Source organism: Hippocampus comes, unplaced genomic scaffold (assembly GCF_001891065.2).
Source record: "Hippocampus comes isolate QL1 unplaced genomic scaffold, H_comes_QL1_v1.1 scaffold9, whole genome shotgun sequence".
Taxonomy (NCBI): domain Eukaryota; kingdom Metazoa; phylum Chordata; class Actinopteri; order Syngnathiformes; family Syngnathidae; genus Hippocampus; species Hippocampus comes.
The window spans coordinates 1,490,632-1,515,293 of NW_017805275.1; the positions used below are offsets into that span (position 1 = coordinate 1,490,632).

Consider the following 24,662-nt stretch of genomic DNA (forward strand, 5'->3'; position numbering starts at 1 on the left):
AACTGCGGGATTAGAATGCATGCTTTTATTTTGAAGGCGGGGCTTTTGGCAGATTGTGTTCCACGTGTTGCAAACCGGGAGTGTTATTACTTTGAGTTGTAAATAAAAAAATGTATTGTGCAATATGCCTTGCCGTCTGTTGAACACTTCAGATACAACAAAAAAAATATTTGGGCTGAACACGCATCAATTGGAAATGAATAGCCAAGTGACATTGTTTTGCTACAAATCATAAGTGGATGTACAAAATTCAATGCATAATTTAGATGGAAAAAAACGGTATGAAAACTGAATCATTCCACTGTACCTCAAAATCAGCAGCTTTTCAAGTTCTGAGCTTGGATACCAAGGACCTCGGGAGTCCTCTCAAATGCTGGCTCTTTTAAATACGGATTTTTTTTCCCCCTTTTTTCACCGGAAACTACCTGACTATCCTTGACAGTCCTAATAACACAGTAAATATAAAATAAGTAGATAAATGAGCCTTTAGGAGAGTCACACATTTTTTTCTTGCTACTTGGCAGATCTAAAAAACTGTCTGGGAATATGCTGACCCCAAGGGGTTACGTAAATGAAATGCAAAACGCGAGCTTGTTTGGAAGTACATCACATCAACGGATCCTACACAAGGCGAAATGTTAAGTGATTCGCTTGAGAGAAGTGTCTTTTCGATCACAGATGGTCTCATTAATGTTAACATTTTGGGAGAGCGGGAAATGTGTGGGCGCTAGAGAGGAATAACTTATGGGCTAAAACTCCCCACTTATAGTTGAAACCGTTTTAAACTTTTACTGGTCTCTCATTTGGGGTGTTCACACGGCAACAGCTGGCATGCCCCCGTAGAGCGTTTACACGTAGCCCCTGAAAACAGCTTAAACTGAGCAAATTTAACCCTGCTCAAGGAGGTGGTTTAAAAATTTGCTCCGGAGTAAATGCTCGTTTGCGGGGCAGCACCGATATAAAATGGTCCGTGTGAACGCTACGAGGGTAGACTCGCTACGCATGAGAAGAGTTGATTACATACGGGTAGAATGTGTTGCTTTCGTGCTCTGTTGTACTTCCGTCATCTTTCCTTTTGTAGGAGACTGGACTGTCTCGGAGTTGTTTGTGTAGTTTGTTCCTCTGTTGTGTGTTCACACCCCCCAGTGAATTTATTTTGTGATTTCTTCTCTTGATTTTCTGTTTGGCGCATTATGTTTGCTTTTCTGAGTGTCATTGAAGTCATCGTTGATTTACGTTCTCGGGGGCTGTCATTGAACGCCTTTCGAGCAGAAGGCACAGAGACCGAGAAGGAGAAGGACATGCCTGTAGCTGCTTGAGTTAAACCAATTAATAAAGTGCATGTTTTTAAAAGAACCAACACGACAGCTCTTTGTTTTATTTCCGTATTAATACTATCGTATTGCACGGCTGCAGAAACTGCTGTGTGAACGCAAGTGGGGCTGCACTGGGGTAAACACGTTTCTCTTTAGGAAGCAGCTTTTTACGTGTGAACGCTCCAAAAAATTTACACCGGTGTAAGATATATCGCAACAAAATACGTCGGTGGAGCACCGATGCAAATGTGTGCCGTGTGAACACCCCTATTGAATGAAACTGAATTGCGGTGCAGACAACAGTGGCAACCAGGGATTAACATGACAGGCGGCTCATGAATGGCTGCAACGTGGCTCCACTGGGCACTGAGCAGACTCGTCACATGTCTTTTCAATGTAAATTGAGCTTTTAGGCTGGATAACAAGAGGAAAAGGGAATACGATTTTGAGAGAAGTAATGGGGTGGAGCAGACTGTATAATTTCCTCTGTAACAATGCACTTAAATTGCACTATTATCCGGGCACACTTCCGTAATTATACAGTGTGTTACACTACCATTTGTATGATAATCACACTGAAAGTTTCCTTTGACTCTCAAGTTACCCAAAGGCAGCTGGTGCAAGTGACACCCTGTACAGTCTGTCCAAGGATTTCTGCTCTGTTCTTAATATCAATAGATGTGATTAACCTTGTCGCTCAAACTTGACAACAGCGTAACAATGAAAGTTCACTAGCATTATGTTAAACTTGAAATGGAACTTTACTGGCTGTCAGCGGCTTGCACTCGACGAAAAAATTTGCGAGGGACACTGAGATCTCATTCTGAGACCTTACCGGCCTGCAAATAAAACTCTACATTAAAGTTCATAGTACACAAATAAATGTCTTATGGGTGATTACAGACGTTTAGAAAAAGCGCATAGGCATGGAGGACTCAATGTAACTCCCACTAACAACACTTTCTTTGTCTGGCGAAAGTCAGCAAGCTTCATATTAGACCAGCTAACGAGTAGCGGTGTCACTTTAAGCAACATATATACTTCAACAGATGGCGTAGCAACACATGTACACAGACAGTATAACAATTCTCACAGGCATATGAAGTGTTCTTTATCCAATTATTTATCTACTATTATTTAATAGTGGCATCTACGGGCAATTAATAACCTTTCTGAATGGGGAGACTTTAATTGCTCCCAGATTTCACTGTTAGCGGCAGACCTTTGTCTCTACACTTTACTTCCTTGACTCAAATTAATACTTCCTTATTTGTGTGGTCTTTGGCATCATTTTGTTACATTATCGAGCGTTACAGAAATACCACAAAAAGCTGTAAGTAGCTGAGGATGGTTTTCATTGAAAACAGAAACACCAAGAGGAGAATTTGTAACCAGGGTACATCAAATAGGCAAGTCATGACTTCAACAAATCATAAAATGTGGATTTGTGTCACTTTTTTTTTTAATGAACACATAAGAACGAAGCATTGTATGTGCAAAATGGCCATTCATCTGAGAAGGTTACAATGTGATGTTTTTGAGCAATCATTCCCAACACTGTAATTGTTTCAGTTCATCAATTATATTCATTACAGTGAAGTAATGTCAGCGTTGGTTTGAGTCATGGGGACCGAATAAAAAGTTGCAAGCTTCCCTATTCCTCCACGCTACACCGGCTTTACGATCATTCGTGTCAAGCAAGATCAGCGTTTTGGTGACCTTAAGTTTGGGGCAACAATAACATATGTTGTTTTTGCGGAACCCAAACAGCTGTTTCTCCCTGTTCTCTCGAAAGATGTGGACAGAACTACTGAGGCACATAATCCCAAGCAGCAGTTTGGACCGCAAAAAACAGCCACCAAAGTCCACTACATCTGGCCGTTAGATAGGTAAATCAGTTTGTGATACCAAATCGTCAAAATTAAAACAAAACCTCAATGCTTTCAAATGTAAATGTCTCATTTCTAATGGAATTTTTCGTACCATTCTTGAGGGGCTCATTTCGAAAAAGCGACTTTTGGGTCGGAGCATAACAGACTCTCAATGAGTCAGCGCCATAAATGCATCCACAGTCTAATGTTGATTTTCATTGCGAACAAACTATATATATATATATATATATATATATATATATATATATATATATATGTATACATATATACATATATATAGGGTGGCCTAGTGGTCCCGTGGTTAGCACGTCGACCTCACAGTGCAGAGGTACCGGGTTCAATTCCAGCTCCGGCCACCCTGTGTGGAGTTTGCATGTTCTCCCCGTGCGCGCGTGGGTTTTCTCCAGGTACGCCAGATTCCTCCTACATTCCAAAAACATGCATGGCAGGCTGATTGAATACTCAAAATTGTCCCTAGGTGTGAGTGTGAGCGCGGATGGTTGTTCGTCTCTGTGTGCCGTGCGATTGGCTGGCAACCGGTTCAGGGTATCCCCCGCCTACTGCCCGAAGACAGCTGGGATAGGCTCCAGCACCCCCCGCGACCCTTGTGAAGATAAGCGGATCGGAAAATGGATGGATATATGGATATATATAGAGAGCGAGAGAGATAGCTCAAGTGATGCATCACTGCTGTTTGCATTCAGGCTGACTACAGTATCTCTTTGCATGCATGTGTCTGTGATCTGGTTCTCTACAGTACAGCATGAATTGAATTTCCCCTTAGGCATTATAATGGGTAATGAATAAATAAATAAAATGTAAAATGATGGTGCTGAGAGTTTGGACATTCGGAACTTGTAGGTGCCTGTCTAAATGAATATAATGTATTCCTATGTAGCTCATCGAATGATTTGTTCCAAGTCCCCACGGAGTGTGCAGCTCTAATGTGTGGCGATTCATGTCAAGGGGGCACATGAGGAGCAATGCTGCTCTGGTTTCATATAGATCACTCACACACTGAATCCTTCGTGGCATTCTCTTTGTCCAATTAATTAGGGCCTTAATAAGCGCTCTGAGAGGGATGCAACTGGTATCTGCAGGGCGGTGACAGAGCCAAAGGCTTCCTTGAGCAAATGAGGCCAAATTCTTGCCACTGTGGCCTTTAATGAGAAGCGAGAAGTATTGTGCTGTCAAAGAAAGTTCGTGTTCACATGAGTTTGTAGATGCAGCACAAAGAAATATAGTTCTAAAAACAGATAAAACCTCCCAAAAGTTAGACATGCAGTGTTCTCCAGCTAATTCGTTTGTGGAACATGTCTGTCTGTCTGTCATAGAAATCCATAATGCTTGTATGGTGCAGAAATCTGGCTCATAGGGATTGCTTGTTACGGGTTTTTTATGGTATATTGATTGTGCCACCTGCGATTGGCTGGCAACCGGTTCAGGGTGTCCCCCGCCTACTGCCCGAAGACGGCTGGGATAGGCTCCGGCACCCGTCGCGACCCTTGTGAGGATAAAGCAATCGGAAAATGGATGGATGGATGGATGGATGATTGTGCCACTGAATAAGTATGTTAATACATTTAAATGTCTTTGAAGTACGTGCGTGTGCATGTTTTCGTGTGTATGTGTTTTAATGGTCACTCTATATTGCAGATTTTTATCTGCGTGTAGCGGCTGGGCGTAGAAAGCATCCCCGCGTTGATTGATGCTTCACTGTACATGCTTTCCACTGGGCTCCTGTAACCCTTTTTACACACCAATTTTCGTGTCCAGCCACGTCTAGCGCAAAATGTATTTTAATTGTGCCCATGGGTAAAGTTTTATTTCTTTTGGTATTTTTGTGGACGGAAGCGATAAGAAAGGTCCTTGTGCGCCGTTGTGCGAGTGAACAAAGCTGACTTGATTCCCTGCCAGTTGAAGGGCAGGAGAGGCACACAGTCAAGATGGCGGAAATACAAAGTACATTCATAAGGAATTGCAAGATCTCCACTTGTGGATGATGTCAAGTTGGCGACTGCGAAGTGGGAACTTAGAGATCACCTTCCACCATCTATCATGCTTCTGTGTCTGATATCTAACAACACCGTTAGTGTGAGTTCAAAAAAGTTCAATGCATGCTGATGTCATGTTTCTGAATGAATATGATGACATCCACCACACATCAGCAGAGTGCAGAATCTGTCTATCTGTGCCAGGATCAAATCCACAAAAATTGTGTTACATCACCTACGCCAACTCAGACCCGCGAGGTGCAGGCCAGTCTCTCAAACATAGTAAATTAGACGAGCCCCGGCACGAAAATGAAGACGCGCCAGTTTACGTTGAGCGCACTTGCATCTGTCGACCAAAACAGTATGAGAGGCAGGACATATCCTGTATGTAATGGTTTGCCGATTCTGGGGTGACAACTTTCACAATCGTCGGTTGCCATCCCACCACTATTCCATCTTCTAGTTGTATAGAGTTATGCAGAATCAGTGAAATATTTTTGGAGATTGAATGGGGACCATGTCATTTGTTTCTTTATTTCTTTGTTTTGTTTATTGATTGTGCTTGTCATGTTTTGGTTTGTGACCAACAGGTGGCACTGTAGGGCTCTCCCTGCAGCTGCACACCTGTTGGTCGTTATGTCATTAGCTCTTTAAAAGGACTCCCGCCCGACCACTTATTGTCGGGTGATTGTTTGCTTGTCCTGTCGTGTTTGTTTCTGTCATGGTTCTGTTCTAGTTGTTTTAGCTTCAGTCATGGTTTTGTTTGAGACTTTGGATTCGTTTTGTTGTTAGGACTTTGTTTGTTTAGGATTTTGTTTTCTGTGTTTTATACTAATACACTTCAAGTACACCCTGCTCCTCCCTCCTGCCTGCTTTTTGGGGTCCACCACCACCTCGGAACGTGACAGTGCTATTCTGAAATGCCTCTGAATTTAATTTGAATGCATAAAGGAATTAAACCATTTAGGAATGGCATACATTTTGTAAATTCCGCCAGGGTATGTGAGCTTATGAGCAAAACTGTAATACCCAAGCCATATCAGAACTATGTGTAAAATTCACACATGTCCTGCTATATATATATATATGATTGCGGGATGGCATGTCACTGTGTTGCAGCAATGTCCGTCCTTTGCCGGGTTCTCTGTAAAAGGCCAAGCTGATGATGCAATTTTGCAGTATCTCCGTGTAAAAGTGGCTCAAAACCCTGAAAAAAAAGTTTTAATAATTACAGTTCGCTGAGATACAAAAGTAGTGCTGAGCGAGTGCCAATTTGTCGACTGCATCACTGGCTGCACCTCAGCGATTAATCTTGGCATGGTGATCGGAGGTGCCATCCTCCCCCCTCCATCAAGCAGATGTTGTAAATCCACTGCAGCTCGCACAGACAGGTGCCCTCCAGCCACTCTTTTTTTTCCTTCTTTTGTCTGCTGCCTCAGTAATGGCACATTTCCTTTCCCGGAATGCTGAGGGAATGAAGCGGCACAAGGTCAAGCTTCTATCATCTCCTCATTACAAGGTTATACAGGTTAGACTAGTTGAACCTAGAGGGGAGCAGTGGCAGGAACCAAATGCTAATTGTCAATTTCAGCCAGTGGCGTGAAAAGGCAGGCACAGGGAACATTTGTGGACTGCAACTTGTTCTTTTTCGCATATTCCCAAAAAATAATTAGTGCCGGGAAATGTTCAAATGCTGATGTCATTCTGAGTTTTTCACAATACAAGCTTTCACTTGGATGATTTTGTTTTTTCTTCTTGAAAAAAATTGAGTGACAAAATGGTGAAAACAAACTTAACAGCAGAGAGTGAACAAGCTGGTTTATTTAAATGTCCAAGTGCTGGCTTCACGCTATCCATTGACATTCTCATCTGAAATTTATACACAAAACAAATAAATTTAACCAAATGATATAAGTTATGACAGTCGGTTAGCTTATTGCTTACACTTAGTGCTGTAACGATATGGAATTATCCTGTTAGAGTGGATCCCACAAACGTACACAAAGATAAGATTATGGTATATAAATAGTTTATTCACAAACGCAAGAAAGACAAAGCAAATAATGACGCTGGTCAACACACCAGGAAAAAACGAGAGAAACAAAAAGCGCTTACAAAAGGCAAGGAAAATTCAAATGGAAATTGCTTGTCTCAGAAAGAGAAGAGAATCAAATCCTGACAAATACCAGCCAAGAATAATTTTCCGAAGTAAATGACTACTTAGAAGAATAAAGAGGGCAATTAAAAAGGAACAAGAAAAAAGGAGCAAAATCTGGAACGTCTAGAAGATTGCACATGAACAATGGCTTGCGCAAGGCGAATTAATCCGACAGTCAGTTGTCGGCTTCGAAGTCCTTAAATAGTTTGTTGATCATGATGGGTAACAGGAGCGCAACTGAACAGACCGCAACACATCTGCCACATGCTGGAGACTAACAGAAACTGAATCAGTACCAAACACCATAGAGAGGCCATATGTACTAGCATGGATTTTGCTGTAGTTATAAACTATTAGGAGAATGTACATTGAACAGAAATGGTGCAGCAACACGCATAGGGTATATTATTGATCCTCTGAAAAACAACTGACATCACAGCCGCTAACTGGGTCATTTAGGTGTGAAACTCTTTTTGCATAATTTATGGATTGTGTTTACTGTTTCTCTAAATGCTATTTTATTATTTTATACTCTGTTCTTTTATTACAATCCTCGAGTTCGATTTTTATTTATAAAAAATTTAAAACATTTTTGTTGGGTTTTTTTTTCGTGAGGGTGGACTGAATGAATGCCATTTTCATTCATTTCAATTGGAAAAAGATGATTTTGAGTAACAAGCATGCTCACGGAGCACATTAAACTTGCAGATTTTCAATTGAGATCTTGGCCGACATTGGTTTGGTTTTAACTTACATTGGTTTGGTTTTAGAGTGATCAATAAACAAAAGATGAAGAATGTCAAAGTGCCCCCAGCACCCTTCACTTTTCCCAAAAGTGACCCTCTATGGGAAAAAAAAAAACCTTGTTCAATTTTAACAAGTCAATGGATTTTTTTTTTTTTTTACAACAATCAGCGACATGTGGTGTCTATAAAATATTTGTCAAACAGCAACAACTGCTTTAAACACTTTTTAACACAGCTGAGCAGGATTTATACTTGGCACCCCTTGCACAGTGCCATTACAAACAGGCAGCATCCGATCAGTTACGGCACTGATGCTCCTTCAAAGGTGGAAAATTTAAGGGCATTACTTTGTCCCTTCATTCTGTGTCAATATCATTGGGCACAACGTGTAAGTGGGTGAGATACTCAGATTTGATTTTTTTCAAGAACATTGTTTGATTTAAACTCGTATGCTATGTAAATACATATCAGGGCTCTTCTCCTTGAAGTCAATCTGTATCCTCATTAAATGTGACTGATCAATTAGGATGTGCAATTCCTGAAGGATGACCTGTTCATCCTTTCCGCCAGCTCCAACTCTAAGTTTATGTCATTGCCTGACTCTCTCAAATCTCAAATCGATGTAATTTTTTAAGAGGAATGATAAAATCATAGAACCCCAATGGATTGTTCACCAGATTGTTAGGATGCGGTGTTTCTCTTTGCTGTCAGGTTCCATCACATCGAATTGAGGCAGGACAAATGACCTGTCAGGGTTTGTGAGCTTCTGGCCATGCGGCCGTTTCCTGCATTTCCCATTTCTACAACACAACAATAATTCAATTTATTTCATGCAAACAGGCATTTCCAGACATTCCTTTTGATTGTGGCCACACGCGGCTTTCGCTGATTTGATTAACAGAAAGAGCTCCTACTGGGCATAAGAGACGGCAAATTAATTTCTGTTGAAAAAGCGTCGCCCTCGTGTACGTTCCGTCTTGGGAACACTGATAAGGAACTATTGCATTATCTCGGCTGAGGCTCAGTAGTAGTATTTACTTGTCTGTGCATGGAAACTACCACTGCAACTTCAATATAGTCGGAGGCCACAATGACTTTTTAATGAAAGAACATTAATAATGCAACATGTACACGTATCAAATAGCGCTGTTGCTGGCTTCATTCATCCTGACTGTCATGAAATCTGTGCAATGAAAAAAGGCAGCCGCATCCATCGCCGGGCAGATGTACAGCCCGGAAGCGTTGAGATCGGCTTGTACTGTGTCGCTTTCAAGATTGTTTACGCAATGGTCTTGCGTTGCACGACACTTGTAACAAAGCTCTGATGACATATAGCGGGCCCGTGTAATCGGCTAATGTTTATGGAAGATTGAAATCTGAGCGACGGCAGAGGGCGAGGCTGTAAAAGCCAGGATGTACGATCACTGGGGGAACGGTAAAGGAGATGAATATCAGTCGCTCTGACGTCGCAATTTGAAACTCGCAAGAATACTGGCTTTTTTTTCAAAGCAAGAAAATGCTGATGTCATTCTGAGTTTTTCACAATACAAGCTTTCACTTGGATGATTTTGTTTTTTCTTCTTGAAAAAAATTGAGTGACAAAATGGTGAAAACAAACTTAACAGCAGAGAGTGAACAAGCTGGTTTATTTAAATGTCCAAGTGCTGGCTTCACGCTATCCATTGACATTCTCATCTGAAATTTATACACAAAACAAATAAATTTAACCAAATGATATAAGTTATGACAGTCGGTTAGCTTATTGCTTACACTTAGTGCTGTAACGATATGGAATTATCCTGTTAGAGTGGATCCCACAAACGTACACAAAGATAAGATTATGGTATATAAATAGTTTATTCACAAACGCAAGAAAGACAAAGCAAATAATGACGCTGGTCAACACACCAGGAAAAAACGAGAGAAACAAAAAGCGCTTACAAAAGGCAAGGAAAATTCAAATGGAAATTGCTTGTCTCAGAAAGAGAAGAGAATCAAATCCTGACAAATACCAGCCAAGAATAATTTTCCGAAGTAAATGACTACTTAGAAGAATAAAGAGGGCAATTAAAAAGGAACAAGAAAAAAGGAGCAAAATCTGGAACGTCTAGAAGATTGCACATGAACAATGGCTTGCGCAAGGCGAATTAATCCGACAGTCAGTTGTCGGCTTCGAAGTCCTTAAATAGTTTGTTGATCATGATGGGTAACAGGAGCGCAACTGAACAGACCGCAACACATCTGCCACATGCTGGAGACTAACAGAAACTGAATCAGTACCAAACACCATAGAGAGGCCATATGTACTAGCATGGATTTTGCTGTAGTTATAAACTATTAGGAGAATGTACATTGAACAGAAATGGTGCAGCAACACGCATAGGGTATATTATTGATCCTCTGAAAAACAACTGACATCACAGCCGCTAACTGGGTCATTTAGGTGTGAAACTCTTTTTGCATAATTTATGGATTGTGTTTACTGTTTCTCTAAATGCTATTTTATTATTTTATACTCTGTTCTTTTATTACAATCCTCGAGTTCGATTTTTATTTATAAAAAATTTAAAACATTTTTGTTGGGTTTTTTTTTCGTGAGGGTGGACTGAATGAATGCCATTTTCATTCATTTCAATTGGAAAAAGATGATTTTGAGTAACAAGCATGCTCACGGAGCACATTAAACTTGCAGATTTTCAATTGAGATCTTGGCCGACATTGGTTTGGTTTTAACTTACATTGGTTTGGTTTTAGAGTGATCAATAAACAAAAGATGAAGAATGTCAAAGTGCCCCCAGCACCCTTCACTTTTCCCAAAAGTGACCCTCTATGGGAAAAAAAAAAACCTTGTTCAATTTTAACAAGTCAATGGATTTTTTTTTTTTTTACAACAATCAGCGACATGTGGTGTCTATAAAATATTTGTCAAACAGCAACAACTGCTTTAAACACTTTTTAACACAGCTGAGCAGGATTTATACTTGGCACCCCTTGCACAGTGCCATTACAAACAGGCAGCATCCGATCAGTTACGGCACTGATGCTCCTTCAAAGGTGGAAAATTTAAGGGCATTACTTTGTCCCTTCATTCTGTGTCAATATCATTGGGCACAACGTGTAAGTGGGTGAGATACTCAGATTTGATTTTTTTCAAGAACATTGTTTGATTTAAACTCGTATGCTATGTAAATACATATCAGGGCTCTTCTCCTTGAAGTCAATCTGTATCCTCATTAAATGTGACTGATCAATTAGGATGTGCAATTCCTGAAGGATGACCTGTTCATCCTTTCCGCCAGCTCCAACTCTAAGTTTATGTCATTGCCTGACTCTCTCAAATCTCAAATCGATGTAATTTTTTAAGAGGAATGATAAAATCATAGAACCCCAATGGATTGTTCACCAGATTGTTAGGATGCGGTGTTTCTCTTTGCTGTCAGGTTCCATCACATCGAATTGAGGCAGGACAAATGACCTGTCAGGGTTTGTGAGCTTCTGGCCATGCGGCCGTTTCCTGCATTTCCCATTTCTACAACACAACAATAATTCAATTTATTTCATGCAAACAGGCATTTCCAGACATTCCTTTTGATTGTGGCCACACGCGGCTTTCGCTGATTTGATTAACAGAAAGAGCTCCTACTGGGCATAAGAGACGGCAAATTAATTTCTGTTGAAAAAGCGTCGCCCTCGTGTACGTTCCGTCTTGGGAACACTGATAAGGAACTATTGCATTATCTCGGCTGAGGCTCAGTAGTAGTATTTACTTGTCTGTGCATGGAAACTACCACTGCAACTTCAATATAGTCGGAGGCCACAATGACTTTTTAATGAAAGAACATTAATAATGCAACATGTACACGTATCAAATAGCGCTGTTGCTGGCTTCATTCATCCTGACTGTCATGAAATCTGTGCAATGAAAAAAGGCAGCCGCATCCATCGCCGGGCAGATGTACAGCCCGGAAGCGTTGAGATCGGCTTGTACTGTGTCGCTTTCAAGATTGTTTACGCAATGGTCTTGCGTTGCACGACACTTGTAACAAAGCTCTGATGACATATAGCGGGCCCGTGTAATCGGCTAATGTTTATGGAAGATTGAAATCTGAGCGACGGCAGAGGGCGAGGCTGTAAAAGCCAGGATGTACGATCACTGGGGGAACGGTAAAGGAGATGAATATCAGTCGCTCTGACGTCGCAATTTGAAACTCGCAAGAATACTGGCTTTTTTTTCAAAGCAAGAACCCTACGGATTTTAAATAAGATCATAAATAGGATAGCCAAGGTAGCTTCGGGCAACTGCCAAAGGAGGACATACACTGTTGCATGCCATGTGTTGCCACCTAAGGTTTGTGACCCCAATTCGTGATCTAAAGAAAAACATCATGACAGCAGCGACGGAAAGCTACATCCACGCTCTGGTTATGGCTCCTGGCGGCATTATTTGGCTGGGTGCAAGACTGACATTGAAACATGAGTTCAGAACATTCCGCTTTGCAAAACAGTGATTGCTTTTCACGCCGTCGATGGGGATCCTTTTCATTTGATTTGCTGAGCATGAGTGGCATCATAAATGAATACATGCTGGAGGTATACTGTATATAAATGGTCAAGGCAATCAAGAATAGTTCCAACGGTCACAGTCAATGACAGTGCCCTTTCTCCATTTGTATTGTGGTTATTAATATCAATTTAGCAAAGAACAGACGCAAGTTGGCATCCTAATGTTACAATTTCACTCGAGGGAAACATTACTGTTGCCAACAAGGGCTTTTGTAAAAGAGTGGTTCATTACATCCTTGTAAAAAAAAAAAAAAATGAGTGGCCATATGTAGCGGTAGGTCCTAGTGTGCAATGAAAATTCTCATTTCACACTCAGCTAACTTAAGGAAGGGAGAATGTCCTTGGACCTTTTGTCAGACCCCCTCTGAAGAATTCCCTTCCATCGATCATCATGAAATTCCACTTGGATGTAATAGTGTCCAGGAAAGAAGTGGCGCTCCAGATTCCTCTGCAAAGGGGTTAGGCATGCCTGCCTGGAACAGTTTTTCTGAGTGGGAAAAATCCGAAATAATGAGCCTCTGTTTCCCTCAAGTTCACAGAGGACTTTTTTTTTTTTTTTTTTTTTACTGAGCACATTGATCACGATCGATGTTTGCAGTGCCTAATGGAATTGGTTTGCGTGCTAGTACCTCGACTGGTGATATCGCACATTTCCATAAAGATACGATACGAAGCAAAATAGAACGAGGTATCCTTGATACTAATAACGGTACCGATACTTAGTAAAGGAAGACAACGTCGTTATTGTGGTCGTCGTTTGCAGGGTGTTCAAAGTTGATATTAAACAGATATCAACGATGACACTTGGTGTGAAAAATGATCAAGAGTATGAACATGATCATCATAATTGAAAATCTCTCCAACTTCGATAATTAGCTTGTTTTATTTGCTCTTCCACACATTTCCTCACGAATATGATACCGGATGATGCCGATAGCAGTACAGTAAAACCTCAACTATCACGGTTTACACATATTTTGTTGTCAGTGTTATTCGATTTGTTTTCCTCGTTTGCCTGCATTTACATCCCGCGCATCATGAAAAAATACCCGCGTCTACTGAGTGAGCCAGTTAGAGCGCAGCTATCGTTTTTGTCAGCTGCTGATTGTCGGTTGTGTTCTGTCAGCAAACCAAAGATACTATAGTTCACAAAGTTAAATAACTAAAACAATAAATGAAAGAACGTTTGTTTTGGTTACCAAAATATAATAAGAATGAAAACGCTTTTTAAAAAAATAATACTTAGCTAAAAACTAAATTTGACATGTATAAAACTAACTATAAATATAGCCAGTATAGAATACCATGTGGTAGACTTTTACAGTTCAAATATATTTTGTTCTGGAAATCGATTCTAGAATCGGCAAGGCTGGTATCGAAATTATCAGTACTGTTTCGGCCAACGCTAACCCCCTTCTCTCATCTTCATATGTAGCAGAACCAAAATACAATCCTGGACAATGCTCATTGAGTATGATGAGCGTTGCGAGTGCCTATCCAGTTGTAGGTCACCTTTGTACATTTGTAAAACCTCACTTCCCTGTCCCTTCAAATACCGTGGTCAGCTGAGCCGGCAGCCTGGAATTTTAGGTCACTGGTCAGCGGTCTGCATTCCCAAACCGGAGACGTGGTCGTGGCGAAGGTTCGATGGACTCTGCAAGGGTTAAAACGCCACCGGTGACCTATATCCGTTGCCAATAGTGGACGATGAAGTGAGGTTGTCTGCTTGTAGATCTCGGGTCAAAAAAGGTTGGGCACCGCTGACGTAAGTGACAGTTTGACGAAGTAGGAATGGAGGAGGCCTGACACTGGATCCTGCATTTTACTATCACCGTCGATATCACACGGTCATTGAAGCAGACTTGAAACTAAACACCATCCTCATACCACTTTTTTAGCCAATAATGAATAAAATGGACTGCCGGGAAGATATGACAGTGAAGGTTTCATTCATAAAACGGGAAGTCAAGTCAAAAATATTGTTTCCAATAATGTGTCCGATCTGCCTGAACTGAGGCATGCAACCGTTTTTATCCATCTCAGGGGGCGCTCATTATGCCACCTGGCGCCGTGTGCTGTGATTGGTCATTACCTGAGCCTTTTCTTCGACGCTGTGATGTCATTTTCAGTCGATAGCAAGTGGCAAAATGGGCCCCCCGACAGATGGATAAAAACTGGTGAATTTTGCTGCTTAATTCGTTTTCCATAAACACGTTATTAATCAGATTAACGTGTTTGGACTAATGGGACCACATAAAACATATTATTGTTCAGACTTGACTTCCCCTTTAAATAGTAAACTGCTGAGCCCATCTGAACACCACTGCGTCGTGAAATAGCAGAATTTGCCTAAGCACGTGATAAACTCTCCAGAAAGACTAAAAGCAAGGAGGTGTCAGTGTGGCAATATTCAGCATCTCACAAAAGGCAGTACACACCTCGTTTTGTAAATATTTTACAATGATCAATTTCCGGACTGCACTGAAGAGGTGACATTTGACCATGTAATTTGTATGACTTGTGCAAAAGTTTGAATTTACCGTCCTCTTCAAAAGAACGTGACACACTGACATGAATAGATATGTATTAGCTAATTTACATAATGTCGGCCCCAAAGCATGAGTTGGCATGTTTACAAAAACGTGAAGGGTGCACTCACTGTTCCTTGTGCCTCCCTATCGTTTACTGGTCATTTTATTGAAACAGATTCCATCACGATCGAATAAAAGGAGGCACTTGACAGTAATAATCAGGATGTGACATGCTTTGCATCGATGAGTGCCACTCATGCTGCCATCTTTGTGTTGTGATAGAAGTCATTACCTAGGCAGATGATGATGTGAGGCATTGAATATAATGACACCGTGAAAGGTCAGAGCAGCGAAACGGACATCGAAAGAATCCGTCTCCGCTGCAGACTTTGCAGCCTTAATTATTGAACACTTTTTAAGAGCTCTGACTGGAGAAGACGAAGAGCCTTTCTGTCTCGAAAGCTTTTAACTCCACTGTTGCACAAGTGAATGAATGAATGTTACTAAGCTACTGTGTATTGATAAATGGCATGCTCACATCCTTGTTCGAGCTTTAGTTCCTGCTCATGAGACATACACAAGGCCCTGGTGGTCTAATAATCAGCGCTGTTAAAAGTTCAGGAAAGACGCCAGGTACTATCAGGACGGATGTTTGCTTGTTATAGCTGTTTGTTACAATCCTAAAATGCTTTAAAGGGGGCAAAGGGACTTTCTGATTCCTTGTACACAAATAGATGGCTCCCTGGAGTGCCTTGCCTACCCATCCATCAAGTGTGAAATTACACTGTCAAGTGCATTTTGTGTAAGCGTTAGGGAGAAAATATGTCTGAAAGTGAGTCATTTTTAATTTATGCTGGATTGTGACGTAACAGTTTACCTAATTTACATAACATCGGCCCCAACCGTGAGTTGGCAGGTAGGCATAGCAAGGACTTTTGTGTTTGACAATACATCTGCTGCATGAGCCACATGATATCCAAAACACTTAAGTGAGTGTAATTTGGCAGCTTGGTGATGAAGTACTGCCTCCTCTGAGTGAAAATAAGATCCATCCTTCTACTGTCCTTATGGGAGCTCACAGTTCATAAAATTTGGAGCTTACCACCACACCCTTGCTCCATCTGTAGTTGCAATGTTAAAGAAAGGCACAGGGCGGTCTCACAGTGCTGAGGCGCAGGGCTTGATTATGGCTCTGATCATCCTGTGTGGAGTTTGCACGTTCTCCCCGTGCCTGTGTGGGTTTTCTCCAGGTATTTTCTCCAGGTATTCCGGTTTCCTCCCACATTCCAAAAACATGCGTTGCAGGTGAATGGAATGCTCTGAATTGTCCCGAGATGTGAGTGTGAGCGCGAATGTTTGTTCATCTATGTGTGCCCTGCGATAGGCTGGCAACCAGTTCAGGGTGTCCCCGACCTGCTGCCTGAAGACAGCTGGTATAGGTTTGCAGCACCCCCCACGACCCGAGGACAAGCAGATCAGAAAATGGATGGATGGATGGATGAAAGGCACACCCAACGGTAGAGGGTGAAGGCACCCCCTCCAAACAAATTTTTTTCAGCAAGGCTGGGGAAAAAGTGAGTCGTGTGTTATAATAATGCTCAGCCCATGTAAAGTCTACTGCTAACCGAAACAGCAGTACCATTATGACCTTAAAAACAATGAATAAAAGGAAGTCTGACATTATGACGACACTGCATCTTTAATGGTTTTAATTAGCTTTCCTTTCGAATCCGACATGAGCCTTCCATAATGTGTGCATCCACATTTATGGTGATTTCTACAATGATTGAGAGGCTTTGATGCCCGCTGTCCACATATTTATGAATGAAATACATCTGAAATTCATCACAGATGTTTGCAGATCTGTCTGCCGGCGCCTGCCTGTGATCAAATTCACCAAAATCAAGTGAGACCACCTGCCTACCGTTCGCCAGCACATAAACGTTGACGAGCAGGCCAAAGCCGACACTGCCTTTTTTGCCACCAAACTGTCACACCTCCAACAGCACTCCTTATACTGCGCAGGCACGCCAGCTTTGCGGAGACCGGAAGTGAGGATCCAGCGAGCACTTGCGCCTCGCCGCAGATGCGCTGTCTCCAAAAATAGAACGCCTAGTGTCAAATTTAGGTTCACCAGTGACGAAAAACTGTCCTATCAGGATCTCGCAGCACTACATTACGTTGCCCACAAATCTCATGCTGCAGCAGTGTATTAGGTGTTTTATATACTCTCCTGGTTGCACACGTTTTATGTGGAGCCAAATAGAGGTTAAAAATACACATTTAACCCTTTCAGGGACAGCGGTTACTACAGTGGACAGCTTATCATAATTCAGGACAAATGCCTTGGAGGAGGTCAAGCCATGGTATGCTTGCTAATGGCATGATTTGCAGTACTGATCTATCACCGTTACAGATACAGGTCACATCCCACAATGTCTTAGCCATAAAGCCAAAAAATACAGTTTGGCTGAAGCTGGGTGGTGAGACACTATAGACCGGGGGTGTCAAAGTCATTTCACATTGTGGGCCACATACGGCCTCGGTCGATGTCAAGTGAGCCGGACCGTTAAAATTATACCATACTCTGCTATAAATAACCAAAATATTATGTCTTTCCTTTATTTTGGTCGAAAGAAGCACAAGAACATTCGGAAAATGTTGAAATTTAATCAACATACCTTTTCCAAAACATTTGACAAAATAACTTGACTCTCTGTTTCATTTGGCTGTCTAAATCTGCTGATAGGTCCGAAATGCTCTCTGGTATTCCTCTGGTATTGGCAAAACCTTGTCGGTTCTCGGGACATACAAGTTCAGCCGCCTTCATCATGCATCGTTTCACAAAGTCACCGTTGGAATATGGCTTTAATGCTAATGCTATTTCGCTAGCAATTAGGGAGCTGGCTTTGACTGCTGTGTTGGGTCTGTCTCAGTGACAGACTGAGACTGCTGTTCTGATCAAAACAGTGTTACCCTAGCTGATGATGCGTGAGTTGCAGCTTATTAAAAATATTCATTCCGTGTCTTTTATGTATTCTTTCACTTTTAAATTATCCTGTGGGCCTGATCAAACCTCCTTGGGGGCCAGTTCCGGCCGTAAGTTTGACACCACTGCTATCGACCCATGGAAATGCATTGAAATGGTTAAAATGAGGCAATGTGCAATGAGAACTGAATAAGGAGTCACACTTTTCATTTTATGTCGCGTCACAATCTTGGGATGGGGCCATTGCGGTCTCTGAATGTTCTGAACTCCTGTTTCCATGCCAGTCTTGACACATATTGATTAGCCCAGGGGGGTGATATGTTCATGTTCAAGTGATTGATAGTTTACAGAGGAGGACACTCCTTGTCTTCATTCACATTTCGCTAAGACCCGCCACCCTTAGTTACTGTTGCTTAGCCTGCCAAGGCTAGTTTCTTTTGTGACTCTGTAAAATGAAAATAAATTAGTATTCTGAAGTTGACACAGAGAAGCTTGTTAACAACCTTGTTAAATTTGAATGGTTAAAAATAAAAAAATTAAGCAAGTTCAAAAAATCAGTCTCCGCAATGACATTGTGACATGTGCAATGACAATAAATTTGATTTCCATTTCCATTCTAACAACGAGGAGCTCTAAATCAGCCATGCCAGCCAGCAACCCCGGTTCTCGTCAGACATTGTTCCCCCTTCCTCACTCTTTTGCTTTTCTCTCTGTGACTCCTGGCATTCGCAGGTGTCAACCAGGCACTCTCAGGTGGCCACATCAATATGAAGCCCCAGTCCACGTGCCAGCTGTCACGACATACCTTTTTCCCCCCTTGCTCTTCCACTTTATCTGCATGACATCTGCGCATTCACAATGAGGCACTCTAGCACGGCCACACCAGCAGGCTACCCAATGGGAAGATGCATTTTCAGGGCGGGGGCATGGCTAGCTAGCCAGCTGCATGTTGCAATTGTGCAGGATAAACATTGCAGTCAAGTTTTTATTTATTCGGGGAGCATGTCATTGGCCCCCATTTTAGCCATGCCCCCCCAAAAAAAACAACAACACAAAAACTGAAATGGTGAAAAACAGTTTAACATTATAGCTTCACCATTTGAACTCTGTCGGCCTTTGCACATTTCCAGAAATTATCTTCTTTAAACATGTGCATTATATTTCAAAGCCTAATATGTATTTTGGGGGCGGATTTGTGATGCAGATTTGGCAGATTTGATATGCGGGACAAACATAGCACCTCAAAAATCTTTTTTCGTTTGTGATTAAAAAAAATCTACAAAATGACTTCCTGTACTCAAAAGCCCCGTTCACACGACAAGATTTACTCCGACGCTGCACCGACTCTACGCCAGTGGAGCGTTCACACGTGCAAATTTACTTCGACGTAGCGCCGCTCAACAGCCTAGTGCGCATTAAATTTGATCCACCTCAGGGAGGTGGTTTAAAAATTTGCTCCGAAGCAAATGCTCGTTTGCGAAGCAGCACCGAAGCAAATGTGCGCGTGTGAACGCAACTGGCGTAAATTTGCTCCAGAGCAAATGCTCGCTTGCCGGGGAGTGGCCTCGCTACGCGCTGGAAGAGTCCATACGGGTACTTACGCCACGAAGTCGTCCACTTGTTGCTGAAGAAATCGAAGGATACATTGTTTTCGTTCTCTTCTGTATTTCAGCAATCTTTCTTTTCTCGCTCTCCTGTGGCGTCTGATAATCGACCACATCGTTGATTTCTCCGGAGAAGAAGCCATTTTTGTTACAATCGAAGGAGGGGAAATGGTACTTCCTTTCCCCGCCTTCTTCTTTCTTTACGCATGCGCATGTTTTACTGCGAAACAAAATACTGCCCCGTGTGACCGCAAGTGGAGTTACTTCGGCACTACGTCGGTGCAGCGTCGCTCAGCGGCTTGTACGTGTGAACGCTCCACGAAATTTGTTGCGGTGTAAAATATATCGCATCAAAATACTTCGGTGCAGCGTCGGAGTAAATCTTGCCGTGTGAACAGGGCTCATGTAGGTTTCTTGTTTAGCAGTTTTGTGCCGTCCTTGAATGGCATTGTTTCATGCAAGAGAACCGTTTGCACTGAAAAAAAAATGACAGTATGTTGCTATTTTGTTGTTTGCTTCAAACCCTTTGTTGTAGGGTTAGGATATCGGCTCTTTTATCCATGCATTAAAAATGTATAATGCAAAATGAAATTTATTAAGAGCATGTATTTTGCACTTATGCACATATTTTGTCCATATATAAAATAGCATTTTGGTCATACTTCTGGTTTGGAAGTGTGTGGTTATATATGACCCCTTATTAGCAATGATGAAAAATTGAGCCCCCCCCAGCATTAAAGTTGCCCATCCCTGCCTTGGAACATAGGAAGGTGTGTATCTTGATTTATGATGCATTCATCTAGCTATGTGAACGACTGCACAGCTTTCTCCAGAGCCTGCATTTACTTTTCCATTTATTTGAGTCTGTTCTGTACAGTACTGTGATTGGGCAGTCTGTGTTTGAGGGATGCTGCTTAGCCAAAGGTGAACTGGTTCAAGAGACAAGTCATCAACCATTACTTAATTCCATAAAATTCTCAATGTTTTTTTTTAAATATTTACATTCCTAAGGGAAATGCTTAAAATTCATACCAAACGATTTTGAACATCACAGACAGTTTTTGCTACCAGCAGAACTTGATCGAACTTGGTTGTGAATTATCTACCTTTCGACATTTAACTTGCAGGATCTCCAGGGAATTTCTTATCGAACCTAAAATAATCACACATTCGACGATTTGTGCTTAATTCCGTATAATTTACAGCTTCTGTGTGAATTTGTCAATGCACACGCCGGCGCACATTTATCACGCCGATAACATCGCATCGCTCGCCTCGCAGACTACACGCCAGGGGATCGACTTCATTTTTCATAACAGCCACGGCAACAGTGAGCAGCATAAACTCTCCGTCCTGCGCAGTGCAAGAGCTGACCCTCCACTTGATCAATGTCTGTACTCCGGGACCTCCCGCCGTTTGAGTTCCAGACAACTTGAATGCAAAACTAAGGCAATTTAATTCGATTCATGATATTGAATGATGAAGTCTTTGCACTGCTAATTGCTTTTGGCAGATAACCTAATCATTGTCAAGGGATATGATGGGTGTCATATACAAACATGGATCTCCAGATTTGCTCTTAGGCAGAATAGCTTCAGTGTGTGCCCTGTGACAGGGTTGGCAGGTTGTTAGCTGGCATCGGTTTCAGCTCACCAAAATTCTTTATCGGACAAGTGCTATTGAAAACGATGGATGGGCTTCTAGGCATCTGACTTCTGTGCCCTTACTAAACGAATGGGGAAATAATTATGATAAGACTTTTAAAATATGAACATTTGTAGGTTAAATTAGCTTTTCAGAACACCTCATCTGATGTGGACCAAATGCAAGGTGCCTCAGGTTGTCCACCCTTGCATTAGTGGCTTATCTTCCCAAACACATGTGGACTGATCTTTAATTATTTTTAGCATGTACGACATGGATGCACTTAACAGAAAATGAGACACGCCACTGTGGGCGGTTGCCTCCCCTTCAAAAAAATCAATAGTGCTCCTACTTTCAATTATACAGAGAGCAGGTGTCACTTTAATGCTGCATGGGGATTCTTTACCGGAATAAACAATTCAGTACAGCATAAATAATTACCACTGTGCAATAACAATAAAACGGGAGTCGATCGGAGCAGATGCAATTCATAATACAGCAGTTTAAAATAAAAAGTACAAGCAAGAAAAAGAAAATGTCAGACAAAATGAAAATGACTAGAAGGGTGAAGAAATACAATTGAATAAGGGAATTACATCGGGTGTGTTTTTTTTTTTGGTACGTTCATTCCACTTGCGGATAAATTAAAGTCATATTAGTTATTCAATCCACTTACCATAAGTTGTGAGATGGAGAAGATAAAGCCCCCACAGGTCCATCTTTCTGCGCCAAATGACGATCTTTCCCCCCTTTGGAATAATAAACGCGTGGGAACTTTCACCTTGAACCGTGCAGTTAGGCGAAGAGACGTCGGGATCCACACACGCGCATTATTAATGATAAAATGATTGCTGCTAGGAAAATGAGACGCACTCTCCTCGAAGCCGTCAAATCGTCGTTCGGTCCCCTTTTAAGGTGGTACGATCCCATCAGTCGACCCGAAACTGTGACTGTTCGTTGCGCTTTTAGAGCCGTGCGTATTGACGATGAGTGGAAGTTCCACTGCGCGTCTTCTCGTCCGCAGCGTGTGTATGAGTGAGAGTGGGAGTGGGAAGAGAGAGTGGGAGTGGGAAAGCTGAAACCTACTACCACGAGTCACGCAAGTCGCGCTGAAGATGATGAAAATGGACGGAAATGTGATTTCTGTCAAATGTCCACTGGCCACAAGATTAGGGACACCCGCTTCACAGTCCAATGACATCCAGTGTAAGAGCTGTCTTGAAAAGTCTGCCTTTGCAGAGAGAGAGAGAGAGAGAGAGAGAGAGAGAGAGAGAGAGAGAGAGAGAGAGAGAGAATTGGCTGCGATGTTTTTCAAATGCACCGCGTCACACTGAAGGCTGTTCCTAATATTCTGCCTTCTTTATTTATTCAAGTCACCTCATATTGATCGAGTCAATCAGTGATTAATATCTTTTTACTATGAAACCTTTTGGTGGGGAAACATGCCATGACATCCAAAAACCAGCAGTTTAAACGGTCGTCGCGCGTGACGTCAGCTTCAGTCTTCCGCTCGGTGGGCATTTGAAGAAACTGTGGGCGAACTTTTGTGCGGGGAAGGCCACATTTTATTCTTAAAAGAAACAGATGATGGACAAGGTCATTTGTGGATGAGGGGAAAATCAAAAGGAAGTTGAAAGTCGGTAAAATGATTCATCTTAATAATTATCATCATAATAAACATTAGCATAATCATTCTCATTTTAAATTGCATCGTATAGAAAGAATTTAATTACAATGAATTAACCGATTACAGTCTGTAAAATTAACGTGCTTCAGAGGTTGTAGTGTACGTTGCAGATTCTGAAGTGGTTCATTACTGTTCTTTTGAAAGGGGCTCGTTCTATATCGCAGCCACGAGTCTATAAAGCGCCATTAAGTTCTTTCGATTAGGTTAGTTTTAATCTCCAAGTCCTATTTGGTTCTCATTTGGTGCTCGATACAATTGGAAAAATGGTTGGTTTTGTATAGAACCACTAAAAATGGGTGTTGATAGTACAGTATACTATTTGAATTTTTAACGAGTAGGTGGGGACAGGTGAATGGTGAACCGTAAACTTGTTTGGGGGACTGAATTGCTGTGTGAATACCATTAAATCTCAGGAGTCTTCATAGTGTTAATTTATCTTAGTTTTAGCAGTGGTTAACTTGATATTTCAATTCAGAAAAAGTACATATATTATATTTCTAATGCCTATTCTTAAATGTGTACGGTTAAGAAGGGTTTTGCAATGGTGATTTGTTTTCTTCACATTCTAATTTCCTGTCAAATTAATTATAACCAATTACTGCTTTAATAATTGAGAGTCTAGGCTTATTGGACTAAATGTCACACAGTGTTGCTCTGTCCAACTGACTATCTGTTTGTTTTTGTAGCTTTATTGAGAAAAATATGACTTCTCTAGTCCTTTATCAGCACATCAAGGTCCCACACTTGACAAAAATGTTTCTGTGCCAAAGAGGTGTTGGCTGTTTCAAAGGAAACACAAGGTTAGGCTGAATACCTTAGCTTGATGCACTTCTTTTATGGAGGTCGGCTATGCGGTCGATGAGTCGTGGTCTTACATGAATTCGGAGAGAAAATTAAACACACATACACACACACACATACACACACACACACACACACACACACACACACACACACACACACACACACACACACACAAATACCTGAGATGTAGCGGGCACCTCAGAAGAGGCAGATTTGGGGCAACCTATTTCAACAAAGGTTCCCAATGCAGTTTTGAAGCCTCATAGTCCAAATTCATGCTGACAGTTCACCTCTAATTGGTCATACAATGATATGCGGGCCATCTTCTTTTAGTTGGATCCCTTCCTAGGTCACATATAGATGTAGGTGCTGAGTAGCCCAAACTGGCCATGTTCACTTCCATGTTGGCACATGCAAACACATTTTTGTTTTTTTGTTTCTGCGGAAACAACTGAAAACACACATTTTTGAAGATGGGTTTCATTTGCAAGTTTAGGTTCACAGAAAAAAAAATGTTAATAGGTGAGTTTGCGAATTCCATTGTTGCTGGCAAAAGCGAGAACTAAGTACCGAATGCTATAAATAGTACCTGGTTGACATAAACCACAGCTTGTTGCTTGCTGGTCGAGCAGATTTTTCATTGTAACATTGTAACACGGCTGGCAAAGACACATAAACACATAATAAAATTAGTTTACCGCGTTGGTGTGCAGTTTTACTCAAATTTACGGTTC

At 41.6% G+C, this 24,662-nt stretch overlaps 1 protein-coding gene across 1 annotated transcript in view; it reads right to left on the bottom strand.

The window, feature by feature from the left end:
* The window catches only part of gfra4b (GDNF family receptor alpha 4b), a 43,364-nt gene extending 20,721 nt beyond the window's left edge, over positions 1–22,643 (bottom strand). The window contains exon 1 of the mRNA XM_019870113.1: positions 22,114–22,643. Within this exon, the coding sequence (XP_019725672.1) occupies positions 22,114–22,156 (43 nt within the window). The 5' untranslated portion in view covers positions 22,157–22,643. The remainder of the gene's footprint in view (positions 1–22,113) is intronic.
* Between the last annotated feature and the right edge of the window lie 2,019 nt (positions 22,644–24,662).